Source organism: Macaca mulatta, chromosome 4, assembly GCF_049350105.2.
Source record: "Macaca mulatta isolate MMU2019108-1 chromosome 4, T2T-MMU8v2.0, whole genome shotgun sequence".
NCBI classification, from domain to species: Eukaryota; Metazoa; Chordata; class Mammalia; order Primates; family Cercopithecidae; genus Macaca; species Macaca mulatta.
In genome coordinates, this window is record NC_133409.1 from 142,587,700 (window position 1) to 142,605,789 (window position 18,090).

Below are 18,090 nucleotides of genomic sequence, written 5' to 3' on the forward strand. Positions count from 1 at the left end.
ACTGGACATCTGTGCTTCTAGAGTTCTTTCTTCAGCATCTCTACTCTGAGTGACATTGTCCTAAAATTTGTGTCGAAGACTGCATTAAGTGCTATCCCAATGAAGTTTCACGGGATATATTTTTTTCATTAGAACAAAATCATACAAATGTATATCTAAATTCTCCTTGGCGTGTTATCATTACCTGTGTCTTAGTTGTTTATACACAGGATAGTAAACCGTAGTTTCAGATTGTCTATAATCCCAAGGTATGTAGTATGTATAAAAAAGACAGTTTGAATAAACTGCTAAAATTCTTAAGATTGTTAGCTCTTTTAGCCCCATAATATTATTATTCCACTTATGTGAATAGTCAGACTTGGAAATTTTTAAGCGAAGGCTGAATTTTAATAGGAAGAGAAAAAGAGAAAAAAATTCAAACTCAATTTAAAAGATGAAAAATGGACAGAGTGGACAATTATGATGAGTTACTGTTTTGATGGCTAAATTTAGCTTATAATTCTTTTTGCAATCAAGTGAAAAATACAACAGGGGGTTTGGCAGACATTTTGGGTTATATAATTTTCATTGTTCAGAGAGCAAACCTTAATGCTGGTGGAGGATATGGTGCTATCTAGCTCAAGGATGATACGTAAGAATGATAATTGAATGTAGTTCCAATTAAAGATACAGGCAAAATCTTTCCCAATTTCCCATATGTACCACCATTTAGCCGACTTAGATTTTGATATAAATGTGTCTGACTTTGATTTGCCAAATCTTGGAAAAATGACCCTTAGGGAAGTAATCTGAATCCTGACATCCACAGAGGAAGCTTCAACAGAACCACTAATTCTGACATTGTTTTCCTAAAAATTTTTGAGTCGGCTAATAGATCTTTGAGGATGTGAAAGTCAAAAATCCATCAAATTGATTCCAGACTTGTTAGGAGGGATGCACAATAAAACATACTAGACCTATTCTTATCATAAAGGCAAATCATAATTATTAGAACATTCTTATTATATGTTCCAGATTGTTCCAAAGTTTGTTTTTAAATTTTAAACAAAATTGGTGTGTCTAGTCTATTTCTCTTTTACAAAACTATTTTGACAACATGCTGGATAAGAAAAAGACCTAGAATCCTGCAACTGGGGAAAATCATTTTGACTACTTTTCTAAAAGCCAGGTATCTTATAAACAGAAAAGTCAGAAAGAAAAATGAGAAGTTTAGGATCATTAATTCCAGTAGAGGGATATCCACTCGGGAATATTTTGTTGCTAGGCAGTGTGTTCTGAAACACCTCCAGAAAAGATCGAGGTAGGTGTTTATAGGGTCATGTGCTTAAACCACTAGGTTTGGTCTCACTTCTCCAGGCTGAGTTAGAGTACATCAAGGGCATAGTGAGCTTCCTAATTCAATTAATTTAATATGGGAAGAACTATATAAAGAATCAGTTAACCGATAGGTAATGGATTAAGTAATTCTTCATTTAGGGTGAGGTTTAACCTGAAAGGCTGAGATACCAACTCAGAAAACATTTAAAAAAACACATGGAAGTCAGCATTTTCAGTCTTCAATTCAGATAGAGCAAATGAGCGGAGGAACAGATCAATTAGAGTATCAGTGTAGAAAGTGTTATCAAACAAGGAGAACTGAAGGGGAAAGCTGAATTCTAGATCCTGTAGTTGCTATTGTTGTTGATAGTTGGTTTGTTTTAAGGAGTCTCAGGCATATACTTTACAATGTCCTGTTCAATCAAAATGAGATTTCTTTCATTTGATCTATTCTAGATTAGTGGAAATTCCTGTTGAGATATTTTACTCCAAGATAACAAAGTGATTGAAAAAAATATTTTGCTACACAGGAATAGAATAAAAGGTATAAGTTATGGCAAGAAATAAGTAAGCGTTCAAGGTACCCTAGAAAACTTTTAATGTGATATACAGAGGTTATTTGAATCATTGAAGGCTGCATTAACTGTCTACAATCATTTTTGAAGTGATTGAAAACATAAGTTTAACTAAAAGCAGAAAAAAATTAATTTTACAAACATCCATAAGGGCATATTATGTAAACCCCAAGAAATTGTATTTCACTTATTGATTCTTGCCCCCAAATCAGAATTATCATTACTAAAAATGGCTGGACACACACACACACACGCACCCCACAAAAAAAAAGCATCGCCGTTTATTTTCAAATTTCTCTTTCAGCCAACAGGTATCTCCTGCTCTATAGAAAAGAATTATTATTCAATGAGATTTGAGGGGTTTTTTTACCACATGAAATAGCTTCTGAGAGTGGTAGCTAAGCCAGTGCTGGGGAGAGGCATAAAGGACAGTAGAAGGGGCCTTAGCACCTGTCTCCAGTCCTCAGTGTAGGCATTTGATGTTATGTGAAGTGTCCTAACAAAGCAGCATCAACCCCTGCCTCCACAGTCATTGCTGCTCCAAGCCCCTTCTGTATAAACATTTTGAAGCCACTATTGTCTGACAGGGTCATTTTTGAGTCACTTTTTACAATCTGCGCCATTCTGTTGACACTGCCACAAAATGAGTTGGACACCGAACATTCATTTGTAGCCCACCACTACTTCACTATGCACTAGAACAAACAGTTCATCATGATAACACAATTTAAACAATGTTCCAAATGGATTTTTTTATGAACATTTAAAACTCCATTTGGAACAACCAATTTTTTTGGACTCTTCCAGGGTTTGGATATCAATGACTGTCTGTATGCACAAATGTTAAATGTCCTTTCTGAACACAATGGCTAATGCCAATTGGGTATAGTCCCAGGGAATTCACAAAGATAAATGAATTTTGAGTAGGCTTATTTGGGGAGTAGGAAAAGGGCATACTTGATTGACAAGCTAGAAGACATTCTAGACAGGAGAAAAGGCAATTGAAGACATAGAGAGTAATGATTAAGAGCTCTGGAATCAGGCACAACGAATAACTGAAGCCCAAGATTGATAGGGAGATTTGAGTCAATCTAGCTGTTTCAAATAGTTCTAATTTTTAGACTCAAATGAACTGTATTCCATGGACTTAAAAAGCTTGCCAATGTAGTCACAGAATTATCTGAAGATTTTTAGAAATTATGGAGCATGCTGTAGAGATTCCAGAACACAAGAAATGAGCAAGAGTCAACAAATTAACAAACATTTTTTAACACTACTATGTTATGCTAGGCAATGATGCATAAGACACAGTCCCTGTCTACAAGGAGCTTGAAGTCTAGGAGGGAGGAAGAGGAAAATGGAGAAGCTTTGTAGGAAGTAATTTTTCAAATGAATGGAACTTCAGTGAGAAGTTAAGTTTTGCTACACTGGAGATGAGAAAGAGGAAAAATAACTTTCTTTAGCCATAGACTGAAGATATGATGACTCTGTAAGGAGTCCAGTGTGCCTAGGTTTTTAAATTTCACCCCATAAAAGTAAGTCTATTCTCCATTTTCCAAAAAAGAAAATATATATGCAAGATAACAAGCTAATATTTTTGATACAAGCCCTAAAAAAGAAACTGATAAAGGATAATAGTCAGTAAGCAATTAAGAAAAAGTCAGCATTGATATTACCTTAAACTAATTTCATTCACTTTTCTGACAGCATTTAAAATTTTATAGATCAAATGAATTCAATTTATTTTTTATCTCTCAAAATATCTTTGGGAATATAGAGAGAAATTGAAGGCATATAAAAGTACTTGAAGTCAATTGTTAAATACCCGTAACTGTTACCTAACCGGGTGGAGAGCAGAGGTGGTCTTCTTGGAATGTTGTTGGTCTGCCCTGCTGCTCCGTGTCTTACACATTGTTTGGATGAGAATATACAAGATATTTTCATTTGTAGATAGCACAAAATTGAAAACAAGATCAAGCTCCAATAGATTGTATTATTGACATAAAAACTAATCAAATGCAGTCATGAAGTAAACTAGTGTGTGTCTGTGTGTGTGTGTGTGTGTGTATGTGTGTGTGTGTGTGTGTGTCCCAAAGAAATTCCATAGCATGGGTAAGGGCTAGAGCAAATCTGGTATAGTAACACTTCATGTGATGTGCTATTTACTGGCAATATTAGATTTAGATTGCCCAGGTTCCAGGAAGTAATACATCCAATGTCCTTAGCTGTGGTTAGGCTACTTTTAAAATAATATATTCAATTCAAGTGCCAGAGTACCATATTTAAAAAGGATTTTGATAAACAGTTGCAAAAGGCCCAGTTGAAAGGAATAGAGATATTTAGTCTTAGGGAACATGCTAGTTTAATTCAGGGATGTAGATAGGATTGTCATTAATCAAATATGCCTTTTAACAATAGTACTTTGAGAGGTGGAGGACAATTGGAAGGGACAAGAGTAAATATTGAGACTAAAAGGGAGAGACTGCAGTAACCCAAGCGAGAGGTAAAGGATATTTGGCTACTGAGGGAGATACAGATAAGTGGAGAGAAATCCAACAGGAGTAGGATGGGTTGGATACCCATCCATGGCACACAGAGGGAGGGAAAGAGATAACGGTTGTTTGGGGAACATTATGTACAAGATGCTGGCAAGGCATTTTAATGACAGTGATCAGTCAAACTGCTGGACATTCTAATCTGGTATACAGAACAATTAAGAGAGAAGGATACATGAGGCATCTGAATAAAGTGAATATCAACAGCGACATTAATATGACCCTTTACACTTCGCAGATCATTTCAGTACTCAGTAACTCAGTTGGTATTTAATATAACTCCCTGCAACGAAGCAGGTCTTAATATGGCATTCTAGAAACATGAAAATCAAAATTCCTTCATGTAATTTTGCTTCAGCTTTTAACACTAGTAAGTGACAGAACCAGGACTTGAAACCAGGCTATCTGACACCAAATTCTGAGATTTTTGGTGTGTGATTTTCATTACACTACAGAGCCTATGCAATGAGGATTTGAGCTGTAGAAGATGAGTTTCCAAGGGGAGAAGATATGGTCACCATAGCTTAGGACACACCTATTTTTAGGGACTGCAAAGAAGAGAGCAAAGTAAAGGAAAAAGCCATAGAGAAGGAGAAAGTGACTGGAGAGTATTTGGCCCTAGAAAGCAGGTGGTGGGCAGAGGGTGGCGAGCTCCTAGAGTGAGGGAATGGCTAGCATTATCAGATATTACCTAGAAGATCAGCATGTTCATTGCTAAGAACAAATCACTTTCTTTACTGCACATTTTGCCTTTCTCATTTCATGCTCATTCTCATTTCACACATTGTGGCTTTAGATCCTAACTAGATTATAAGTTCCTTGAGGGCAGCATCCAGGTCTTATTTTCCTTCTTGTCTCTGTACTGCCTAACACAGTTAGGCATATAGGAAATATATAGGCTAATAGGAAACATGGAAGCTCTCTGCATGCAGGTGATTAATCATCACTAAAATTTTTCCAAAGGCACAGTCACTAGTGCCAAAAGCACATTTGTTTAAAATGTGTGCTTAACTTTGAATGAATCTGCCTAAATGGTGCCATCTGTTCTTAGGCAGTTTCAGAAACATTTTAATATGATTTTACCTTTAAAAGGACAAATGTAGGGCCATGCCTATGAGACATAAAGACATCCTTAAATAAACACAGAGCAGACACCAGCACATCCAATCACACTTAAAAAGCTCCACATAAAGAATGTTTTCTGAGGTTTAAGAAATTTTTATCTAAGAGGACACCAACTGCTACTTCATGCAGAAAATATTTATGAGACGTTACAAAACTGTAGGCACGGACTCCTACAGCATATTACTGCATTTTAATTACAGACTCCAGAATATACAATTTTAGTTTATGTGAATCTTATATTCCTTTGAAATGGGTACACTCTACCAATATTCATTTATGGCTCACATTTTATTGGTTTCAGAATATCAGTTTCGAAGCTGAAGACAGCTGTTGAGAAGTCTCCATGTTATTTGTTTATATTGATTGTCAGTTTGACTTTTGTTACAGTATTGTAGGATTTATTGTTGCGCGACTATCACAGTGAAATGAAACCCATGTTTAAGTTCTGCAAATAACTTACAGTCACTTCCAAAACACCTCAACTTAGGTTCTAAATTTGAGTTTGCGGTTTTACATGCACAGTTATTTGCTGATCCGCTTTAGCAGGCAAAATCACACACTGGCCAGGTTTGGGCATAGTTATTGTGGCAACAAGTAATGGGTCAAATTTTCGGCCTGTTTAACTCACTAGCTACATCATCATCACCAAAACTATGCCAGCATTTTGACATCTGTTTATTTTGGCAGTTGGTGTAAATCAACTCTGGTGTATATCAAGAATTTATATTTACAGAAAGAATTTCTGGTTGAATTACCATTCAAATATGTTACCCTGTCTGCACACATGTGCATCCATATTGAAATTTTTTGGTTAAATCTCATTTTGCAAAGGTGGAGATCTGAACATATTCACTCATATGAATACTCACTTGGAATATTTTTGGTTTTTTTGTTGTTTGACAGGATGATACTACTAACTTGTCACTCGTATCTTGAAGCAGATTAATTTCTTTCTTGTTCCAAAAAATGTAAAACACAAAAAAGTACAGAGAATAATGTGACCAACATCCATGTTTTCCAATCCAGGATTTGCTTCTAATAATTTTTAACTAAATGAAAAAGAATATTGCAGATAAAGCTGAAATCCCTTTCTTGGCCTTTCATTTCCATCCCTCACAAACACAACTGCTATTATTAATTTGCCATATCCTTCTGGTCCATGTTTTTATACTTAATGCCCTAAGTTATAGCTTCATGAACGATAGATAATATTGCTTTTTTAATTATGTAAATTCTATCATAGTGTTCATATCATTATTTAACTTTCTATTTTTTCTCAGCTTTCTATTTTAGAAATCCATTTATGTCAATCTATCCAAAGTTGCTTTATTTTAACATCCCTGTAATTTGCATTATCTCAGTTTACTAATCTTTTCTGTCACAGATGTCTACTTAGGTTGTGTGTCTTGCACCAATTTCTTGCTATCCTTAATAATGTTGCAGTGAAAGTCCATGTATATATGTCCTTATCACTTATCATGCATATATATATACACACACACATACACACACACATATATATGTATACCTGTCCAAGATTTCTCTCTAGGAAATATATCTAGTAGTTTATTGATGGCTGTGGGTTATACGTATTTGGAACTTTGCCATATATTATCAGATTGCTGTCAAAATTTATTCTTAACTTATATTTCTACCAGCAGTACATAAAATTTCCCATTTCCTTATATCTCCAACGACATGTATTTTGTTAGACTTTATTTTTTAAACCTTATGGTTCTAAGTTATGTGGTTCTGATTATGTATAAATTTGAGCATTTTTTCAAATATTCATTAACCATTTCCAGATTTCTTCTTTATAAGTTACCTAGTCATATTCTTTGCTTACTTTTTCTCACTGATTTGCAAGAGTTCTTTATTTATGTCTTTATTTATTTATGTATGTGTTTATTTTTGAGATGGAGTCTTGCTCCGTCACCCATGCTGGAATGCAGTGGCATTATCTTGGCTCACTGCAACCTCTGCCTCCCGGGTTCAAGGTGTTCTCCTGCCTCAGCCTCCCAAGTAGCTGGGATTACAAACATGCACCACCAATCCTGGTTATTTATTTATTTATTTATTTATTTATTTATATTTTTAGTACACACGGGGTTTCACCATTTTGGTCAGCTGGTCTCAAGCTCCTGATCTCAAGTGATCTATCCACCTCGGGCCTCCCAAAGTGTTGGAATTACAGGCGTGAGCTACCGCACCTGGCCGAGTTCTTTATTGTTAACGTTTTGTCAGCCATATGTATTGCAAATATCTTCTAGTGTTTTAATTTTTTGGTGGATTTTATCAGACAGAAGTTTTTACATTTTGGATTATCTTGGTCAAATAGTTTAAATCAATTTATTTTTGTGTTTTATGTCTTAAAGTATCCATTACCTCCTTGGGTTGATTACAGTATGCTTCCATGTTTTATTGTATTTGTGCTAAAGTTATGTTATTTCACACTTAAAGCTTTAATCTATTCTGGAATTTCTTTGTGTGCATAGTGTAAGGAAGCAATCTAAGTTTATTTTTTTCAAGATGGATAGCTGGTTATTCCAGTACCATTTATTAAATCAGTGCATCCTTTCTTCACTGTGGTGTGATGTCACCTCTGTCCCATACAGAGCTCCTCAGTGAGCACAGCATGTCTCACTGTCCTAGCTATCTGCTCCTACACCAGCACCACACTGTTCTAATTACTGTAGCTTTGTGGTATACCTTGATAGATGGCAGGAAGGTCTCCTTTCTTATTCTTCTTTCACAGAATTACTTTTCATTTTTTTCTTTTTATTTTTTGATGGAGCAACTTCAGTAAGGAAGTGTAAACAGCATTACTTTTCATTTTATTTGAAGATTTCTCTTCTGTATGCCATTTAGGATCAGTTTGTCTTTTTTCTATAAATAAAACCTGTAGCGTTTTTATTTCAATTGCATTGAATATATAGGTTAATATGTAGACATTTACATATAGATTAATGTTGAGTTTTCCCATCTATGAAATGGTGCATTAATATCCTGCATACCATTTATTCCAGGTTTCTTTGTCCTTTAATATTATCTTACCACTTTCCCTATAAATTACATATCCTTTAGAAAATTCATCCCTTATTATTTCATTGTCTTTCTTGCCATTGTGAATAATATTATATTTTCTGATTGTCACTCTGAGTTATTAGAACCTCATTGATTTTATGTATTCATCTCACATCCAGCAACCATACTAAACTTTTTAGTTCTTAGCCATTTGTTTGGAGATGCCCTTGCATTTTCTATGTCGACCACCATATATTTTTGTACACAATGACATTTTTAATTTCTTCTTTTCCTACTATTATGCCTTCTATTTCTTTTTCTTGTTTATTATATTGTCTAGGGCCTCCACTTTAGTGTTGAGCAGTAGCAGTGATGGTAGGTTTCTTTGTCTGTGGCTTTTGTTTACAATTGTGATCATGAATTTTTCTGATACACACATTCTCACCTCTTTCCCCATGAGATTAACATTAAGCATTTTCAAGCATTAAGCCAAGGTTAATGCCTGGATTATAGACAGGTAATGAAATAAAGTTATATTGGCAAGAGGACTCGATCTATACCTCATTAGAACTCTTTTCTCACTTTCTGAGTCAACCCATCCATGTTTGTCATCAGTAATCCAAGAGGTAATACATTCAAAACAACTTACTTGAAAGGTCTTAGTCACAAGTGGTTTTGCTCCAGTTGACAGCTGGCTTCATGAGAAATGTCTTGTCACTAGAAATATTATTTTAAATGTTTTGATAGTCTTCAAAAATTTTCATTGTTCAAATAATTTTTCTTTTGCAATTTTTTATAGACTCCTATGAACCAAGCTTCAACTCGTTCCCACTGCATTTTTACTATTCATTTGTCAAGCAAGGAACCAGGATCTGCAACAGTACGACACGCCAAACTCCATCTGGTTGACCTGGCTGGTTCAGAGCGAGTTGCGAAGACTGGAGTAGGGGGCCATCTTCTAACCGAGGCCAAGTATATCAACTTGTCACTACATTACTTAGAACAGGTAAAATGGGCAGAGTGGGATGTATTAATAACTATAGCTACCATGTGCTGACCACATACTATGTATCAGGCATTCTATTAGAATTTTTTTAATTATGATAAAATATATGTAACATAAAATTTGCCATTTTTTAAGTACATAACTCAGTGGCATTAAGTACATTCATAAAGTTGTATAACCATTGACACTATCCATTTCTGAAAGTTTTTTATAATCCCAGACAGAATCTTCCCATTCCCCTATATTCTAGTCCCTGGTTGTCTCTGCTCTACTTTCTGTCTCTGTGAATTTGCCTATTCCAGATGTCTCATGTAAGTGGAATTATGCAACATCTGTCCTTTTGTGTCTGGCTTATTTCACTTAGCATAATGTTTTCAAGATTCATCCATGTTGTAGCATGTATCAGAATTTCTTCCTTTTTTAAATTGAGTAATATCCAATTGTATGTCTATGTCACATGCTGTTTATACATTCATCTCTTGATGGGAACTTGCATTGTTTCTGCCTTTTGGCTATTGTAAATAATGCCGCCAGGAACATTGGAGATCTACTAGCATTTCGTATGTAGCATTTTGTTGAAACCTCGCAACAGCCCTAACACCTTTTTCTTGTTTATCATATTGTCTAGGGCCTCCACTTTAGTGTTGTAGGTGTTAGTTACTATCCCCATCATACAGATTAAAAAATTCAAGTCTTCCAAAGGCCTTCCCACAAGATTACCCAGCCAGGGGAGGGTGAGGATTTGAACCTAGATTTACTTGGCTTCACAGCCTATACCTTTTCCCACTTTTTGTCTTACTGCTTTATTGTAAAATTGAGTAGTTGGTATAAACAGAGGTTACAAATGGCTTCCTTTTGCCTGTTTTCAGGCCAGTAGATTAATGATGGGAACGTGACTTTGAGATAACCGACATGTTTTCTGCCTGGGGAGACTGCATTGAGTTGGTCATTTTGACCCCGCGATGATTCTCTTAGCCTTGTCGCTTTCCCTTCCTACTTCTACCCCAGGCTGATTACAATCTACCCCAGTATGTGCTCTATTTTTAATTTCTGAATTTAACACCGGGGAAGAGAACACTCATCTGAATTTAGCTAAATAAATCTTTCAGGAAAAAAAATTCATCTCTCAAATGAGTGGATTGAATTAGATGATTTCTCAAGTTCCATTTAGCTTTTTGAGTATAAGGGCTGTGAGTTGAATGTTAAAGATGGCAACTACTTCCAAATTCTAAAAAAAAAAAATAAAATAAAAAATAAGAAACATGATCAAAAATTGGAATGGAGAAGTACAGAGTCTTGGTGAGGCAGAAGGACTTGCTAACGAATGTTGCAGCTAAAAGATTAGAGGGGAAAAAATAAAACCTTTTTTTAACTGCTTAATGAATCCTTCTGAGACTGATGTTGCCTTGATGTTAAATGCTATGTAATCATCACATTGGCTAAAAAAGCAGATGGAGAGAAACCTAAAGGACCCTTTCTGAACAAGGTGCACATGGCCAGACTCCAACCAGATGAATCCCAGTCAGGCAGCACCCAGAGATTAAGGCCTGCCTGGTATTCAGATCATTCTAGTGTTTTTAACAAGAGTCAGCATTCCTAAGCTCTTTCTTGCTCAAATATTACACACTACTTATACTTAACAGAGCTTTTTACTTAATAGAACACTTATAGAACATTGATATGAAAACATAATGGACTGTATTCAAAGAAATGTGTCTGCTTGTTTCGGATGGTAGCACTGTCTGTTTTAATTTCCATTATATCCATCTGTTCATACAAAATTATGTTCATCAGTTAAATCGGACTTCCCACCAATTGTAATCACTCAAGAGAAATGTTCTGCCCTTAATTCTTTTTTTTTTTTAATTCTATAAGCCTTTGCAAGCTGCTATGTGTCACTAAAACTATTCCTCTCCTCACATTTCTTCTCTTCAAAATTCTTATGACAGCCTCATGTGAGTAGTGTTGGGGGCTATGTGGCATTGGATTTTCTATATCATTAATTTGTTTATCAAACAAATACTTATAATGACCTACCATGTGCTGAGGGCTGTACTAGGCACTGGAGTCGAGTGTGAACAAAATAGAAACAGTCCTTTCCCCAAAGACCTCATGGGATAATGTAGGGAGACATGAATTAAAGACGTAGTCTTTAGGTATGTGGCTGTAAGCCAGGTGAGAGCAGTGAAGAGAAAGTAAAAGAAGTGAGAGGAGCTTGTAGCAGGGTGTCTGGCCGAGACTGAGGAGGTGAGAGTTGATGATGGTTTTCTTAGGGCCTGATACCACGCAGAGGAATGAGTAGAGGCAAGCCAATCAAGGATGGGGCAGAGCGTGTCAGGTGGTGGGAATTGCGAGCCTGTCAGCTCTTAGCTGCAGCCCAGGGGGATGAATTTGCTCAGGGTCTCAATGACATTCACATGTCATTGCCCCTTGGTCTCTGTAACTGATGTTTCATTTTCACCCACTGCATCACTCCAGCTGTTAACCATTTACACTGATACACAAGTGTCTTCACAGGAAAAGAAGAGGTTCAACATAAGATAATGGAGAGAAAAGAGATTAGTGGGAGAGGAAAGAAGAACATAAATATGGAAAAACTAGTCTGTGAACGTGGAGATGTGAAATCTAGGAGTAGCTGCTAGAGAGCAAGTAGGTCGATAGAAGAGAAATTTTTGAATTTCACACAGAAAGAAGAGAAAACCAAGGAATGCATAGGAATAAGAATAATAAATAGAGTGGGAAGATATTTAATGAATAACAAAATTCAAGGACTTATGTTAATCAACTTCTCTTTATGTAGTACTTTATTATGGGACTAATGAGACTGGAAGTGTAACACAATTTAGTTTAATTAGTTTCATTCATTCATTCATTCAACAAATTGTGATTGAATGTTTACTGGGTGCTGTGAGTTACGTTAAATAATGGGGATAAATGAATGACTGAGAAGTAGGAGGGGCTATCATGTTAGCAGAACAGCAAAGCATACAAATAAATACTTAGCAATAGAGTAATTTAAAACCTGTAATAGAAATCCATATGAGTGTTGGTAATCAATTATAACCCTATCCCCTCTTTCTCAGTTTTAATATGTAAGATAGAGATGGAATGGGAAACCATTTGGTAACTTGCTTTACCTTAATTAGCCTACATTGGTTCCACAAATTCCATGCAGCATTATAATTACTCTTTTGGCCATAACTGTGAGACTTCACACCTGCTCAAAGAGTGCAACCTCTCTGAGTTGAATGTACTTTATTGTGTTCACAAGTAAATAACTTTCTTTTTGCCAGAGTATGGTTGGTTTTGGAGTTCTCCTTGTATATGCAGTACTTTTTCCAAAAAGTTTCCTCAAAGACATTTTAAGCCACAATAACAGGGTACATCTTGGCCTTAGAAACTGAGTTCATGGGAGGAAAAGGGAGACGTACATACTTGTCCTAGATCTCACCGAGTGCTCCTGGTGTGACCTACAGCTTCTATCAGCCTACACATCAAGTGAGAAACCACTGCAAATGAAGTGCTTGCTCTGTACTGCTACAGAAATCAGAATCAGAGTTGCCTTCGGCCATTATTCAACACAAATGGGACTTTTCCAGAGTTTTAGTTTCCATTTGGCTTCCACTGAATGTGTTGTGTTCAGGAGAAAAAGTAATGGTGTCAGTGCCAATTGCAACACTCCAAATTTTGTCAATTTTCATAGGATAATTTTCCAAACACTTCTGAACTCTTTTTTTTAAAGTCTTTAACTCATTAAATAGTAAATAGAATTATTGATTGCAGGCACAGTTTCTAGGTACTTGGAGATATTATTAAGCATAATGTGAGGTTCCACTCCTTGTCAGTCAGAGAATAACTTCAGGAATATTAACCATTGTATTTGTACATGCAATCTAAGATGGAAGGAAACGATTAAAAAGTCAGGTTTTATGACCACCCCATTTTCCTGTGCCTTTCAGATCCTTTGCCTCCTGCCCAATTTCAGAACTCACAGCAGCCCCACAAAGAATAATCTACCTCTGCCTCTTTCCTGAATACCTGCCATTTCTGGGTCATTCCAAAGTTTTACATCTGCTCTGAGTGGGCTGGGCTTATAGTATTCCTAAAGCTCCTTGAGAGCTGATAAGATACCTTCTCAGGGTCCTCTTCTAAAGAAATGGCCCAGAACTGTGTTTATACGATGAAAATTAGTCTTCGAACATTTCATAAAGAACATTTCCTTCTATATTACTGAGTGCTTTTATGCTTACTGAGAACTAGTCCAGAAATTATCTCTTAAAATTATGCTTACTGAGAACTAGTCCAGAAATTATCTTAAAATATTTCTGTGAGATAGACATTCCAATACCACATTTATAAGTGAGGGAACTGAGGCTCACTTTATTTAAGAGATATCCCTAAGATGACTGCCTTCATTTTCTCCATTTTTAAGACCATATTTTCTAATCCGTAATCCCAGTTTGATCTCTAATTCTTTAGAGAGCGCTTTCTAGAGAGGACATTGGAATTGCCTCTGCAATGTCCATAACAATGAGAAGCGCAGCCAGGAGCCCATCCCAGCTCCCCAGTAGATTCTGACTCATCTAAGTGAATTGGAGCCTGTCTTTCTCCTGCCTACAGTGATAGTTCAAGGATGGGCCCAGGACCCAAGCTCATATCTACTGAAGCTCAGGAATTTTGTTTAGTGATTAGGGAAGAAGAATTCTTTCTCACCTAAGTTGTGAATAAGGAAGTATATAACATCAGGGCTTTTGGCAACCATTGTGGGGCCACAAGAAGAGACTGACTTCTACCACATGGAAGATATAGCAGAGATATGGGCAAAAACTAAGTCCTTAATAGTAACATTAATCTTTTGGTTTCCTTCTAACCTAAAGCCTTTCCTGTTTCAATCACATGAACCAATAAATATCCCTTATAATTAAAACCAGTTTGGGTTACATTTTCTGTTGCTTGCAACCAAAAGCAAGTTTACTAACACATGATTTAATTTAATATCAACAGGGTCGGGCACGGTGGCTGACGCCTGTAATCCCAGCACTTTGGGAGGCCAAGGTGGGTGGATCACTTGAGGTCAGGGGTTTGAGACCAGCCTGGCCAACATGGTGAAACCCCGTCTCTACTAAAAATATAAAATTAGCTGGGTGTGGTGTTGCATGCCTGTAATCCCAGCTACTTGGGAGGCTGAGGCTGGAGAACTGCTTGAATCCAGGAGGCAGAGGTTGCAGTGAGCCAAGGTTGTGCCTTTACACTCCAGCCTGGGCAACAAGAGCAAAACCTCCATCTAAAAAAAAACTATATATATATATATGTGTGTGTGTGTGTGTGTGTGTGTGTGTGTGTGTGTGTGTGTATACACATACACATATATCAACAAGAAGTTTAATAAGCATATTCTGCTTTAGGTTCTCTAAGTTGTCAATAAAGCCATTGAATGAAAAGACGTCAATATTGTTTCCTAGAGCAGGAGAAAACCAGTGACATTTGTTTTATAAAAGGACTTCAAAGTACGTAGAGAAATTATTTATAAACAATAATGCCACACTCTCTGCACATCTGTCAGCCCAGCCCCTGTTTGGGTATTTGGGCTCACCTTGCCTGTTTCAGATACTCAATCTGTCCTCTTTGTTCTTAGAGTGTGGAGTTCTGCTTGGCATCTATTGCCACTCTGACTTGGGTCTGCCATATTCCCCACCTCCTTTCCAATGACACTGAAACTTAGTTCTCTCAAACCTCATTCCATACTGATGATCTTCACACTGTTTTCTTGGGACATACTAAGTAATCTTCTCATGCATTCGTTGATTTATTTTAAAAAATTTGTTGAGCACATTTTATATTCATCAAATTTCTTAGTTGTAAACTGGAAAATCTGCTCTAGCTATTGTAAGAAGCATGGCTTATTAAACATAACAAATCTCAAGAAAAGTCAGAAAACTGGGTTTGGCTGCTACACAGAGCGACCAGGAGATGCACCTAACTGCTCTGCAAAGTACTACTGTATAGTCACATGGCACTGGATTCCAGAAACTTCCCTGCAGCTGCCTCAGAAGAACCAGATGCCTCTGCCACCATGCCCCCCATGAATCTGATGTTCCCCTTATGGCTACCACCTCTCACTGCTCACCTCCAAACCCTACATAGGGCTGTCTGCTTGGTGGAGCTATGTCTTAAGCAAAACATGACTTTCAAGCCAGACTAGGAAAAGTAATTTCATAGGAAGTCAAACTAGAATAAGGGCTGCCATGAGAGCTGAGGGAGACAGCTTTGTTTCTGCCATGTTACCAAGTGCTGAGCACTGTTTTTGGCAGTGTGGGTCGAGCTATGAAGAAGAGAGACAACATCTCTGGCCTTGCAGAGCAGAAAGCCTAGAGGGGAAGCAGATAACAAATAAGTACCTAGATATAATTTTAAATAGTGATAAGTAGTATAAGAAAAATAAGATAGATTAACAGGCTGAAGATAGGTATATTATTTTTGATAGGGTGTCCAGGGAAGGCCCTTGTGAGAAAACAAAATTTGAGCAAAGATGTGAATAATGAGAAGCAGAAAGAAAGCTGTATGGAAATCTGGGACAAGAGCATTCTAGGCAGAGGGAACAGCAATTTCAGAGGCTCTGATGTGGGGATAAGCTCAACATGCTGAATCAACAGTCAGAAGGCCAGCATAGACCCAGGGAACATGACAGGGCATGATGTCAGATAAGTCTACAGGGAGGGATCACACGGGAGCTGGGATATTATACTAAGTGTATTAGGGAGCAACTTGGCATAACTTAGATTGTGTGAAGATTTCTCTGGCTGCCGTATGGAGAACACATCATGGAAGGGCAAAAGTAGAAGCAGGGAGACTAATCCAAGGCCTGTGTGGTTGCCCAAGCAAGGGACCCCAGACGCTTGAACTGGAGTGGTGGTGGTAAGAAGAGGTGGCAAGAAGTGGTGCAATTCCTGCAAGTTTTGTAAGTAAACCTAATAGAAGTTGCTAATGGATTGGATATTGGGGATGAGGGCAAATCAAGGATGGTTGCCTAAGCTTTTGGCCTGAGCAACTGGGTTGATGATGGGGCCTTAGTAATAATGGGTAAGATCTGAGAAAGAATCAGTCTTGGGGGCAGACAGGAAAGACAATCAAAAATAGAAATCCAAGTGGAGATGTAGAGTTTCCAAGATGATAGTAGCACAGGGAAGAGGTTGAGATTGATGGCATAAATTGGGAAGACATCAGGATATAGATGCATTTAAAAGCCAGGCAATGGCTGGGCACAATGGCTCACGCCTGTAATCCTAGCACTTTGGGAGGCTGAGGCGGGTGGATCCCTTGATGCCAGGAGTTTGAGACCAGCCTGGCCAACATAGCAAAACCCCATCTCTACTAAAAATACAAAAAATTAGCTGGGTGTGGTGATGCACACCTGTAATCCCAGCTACTCCGGAGGCTGAGGCACGAGGATCACTTGAACCCCAGAGGCAAAGGCTACGGTGAGCTGAGATGGTGCCACCGCATTTCAGCACTCCAGCCTGCGCAACAGAGCAAGACTCTGTCTCAAATAAATAAATAAATAAATAAATAAATAAATAAAATATAATTAAAGCCAAGCAATTGGATGAGATTACATAGGGAGAGAGTGTAGATAAGACAGAAAAGAGGATCAAGAACTGAGCCCCAGGGCACTCCAAAGTTTGTAATTTGGGAATAAGAAAAAGAAATATTCATTAACTAGTTTTTGAGGAAAGATGAAAACCAGGAAAGTGTGATGTCCCAGTTATCAAGTGAATAAAGTGTTTCCCAAGGGAGGCACTGAGTACCAGTGTTGCATACTTACTCAGCTCAGAAGTCTTGTAAGATGGCAATCAGTGCTCTCGGTACAATGAAGGTTGCTGATGACCTTGGCAAGAGCCATCTTAGTTTAGGACTGTAGTGGGCATGCAGAATGGGAATTGTCCAGATGAAAGGGAAATTAATTCAGAAGAGAGAGGAGGTAATTGTAGGAGAAAAGTAGGAGGGAGCAGATGAGGCCAAGGATGGAGGGCTGGCCTTAGACAGGAGCAGGACAATAAGAAGGCGAAGGGCAGAATGTACAGGGGCTTTAACGATGGAGACATGAGATAGCCCTGGTCAGGGTTCTGAATCTATATCTGTCATATCTAGTAGAAGTGTGGCCATCAGCTCAAAGTGAAATTGAGGAGAGGAGAGGGTGAAGAAAGGTTTGAAGGAAAAGGAGAAAAGTGTGAAGGTCTCATTTCTGAGAGTTGAAAAGTGATTTTTGAGAGAGAGCGATCACAGGATTACTGAATTTACCAACACCTGTGGTCATGAATTTAGAGTGAGACTAGTGGTATAGTTACGTATTTTGCTCAAAACAGCCTTCAGAAAGCAATGCTCCCTTTTTGTTTTGTAAACCAAAAAAGTAGAGGAAGTTCTGGTGATGGAAATTACACACCTGGGAGGAGGCAGGACTAGAACAATGACAGGTGTTGGCGGAGGTATT

The 18,090-nt window shown here is 37.5% G+C and overlaps 1 protein-coding gene and 1 long non-coding RNA gene across 12 annotated transcripts in view; one reads left to right on the top strand and one right to left on the bottom strand.

Annotated features, from left to right (window-relative positions):
• KIF6 (kinesin family member 6) overlaps nucleotides 1-18,090 on the top strand; it is a 389,626-nt gene that overhangs the window by 117,839 nt on the left and 253,697 nt on the right. For all 11 annotated transcript variants that reach the window (XM_015136288.3, XM_078000037.1, XM_078000038.1 and 8 more), the window contains one exon: nucleotides 9,396-9,602. In XM_015136288.3, coding sequence (XP_014991774.2) covers nucleotides 9,396-9,602 — 207 coding nt within the window. The remainder of the gene's footprint in view (nucleotides 1-9,395; nucleotides 9,603-18,090) is intronic.
• The window catches only part of LOC144340361 (uncharacterized), a 221,736-nt gene that overhangs the window by 98,094 nt on the left and 105,552 nt on the right, over nucleotides 1-18,090 (bottom strand). The window lies entirely within an intron of this gene.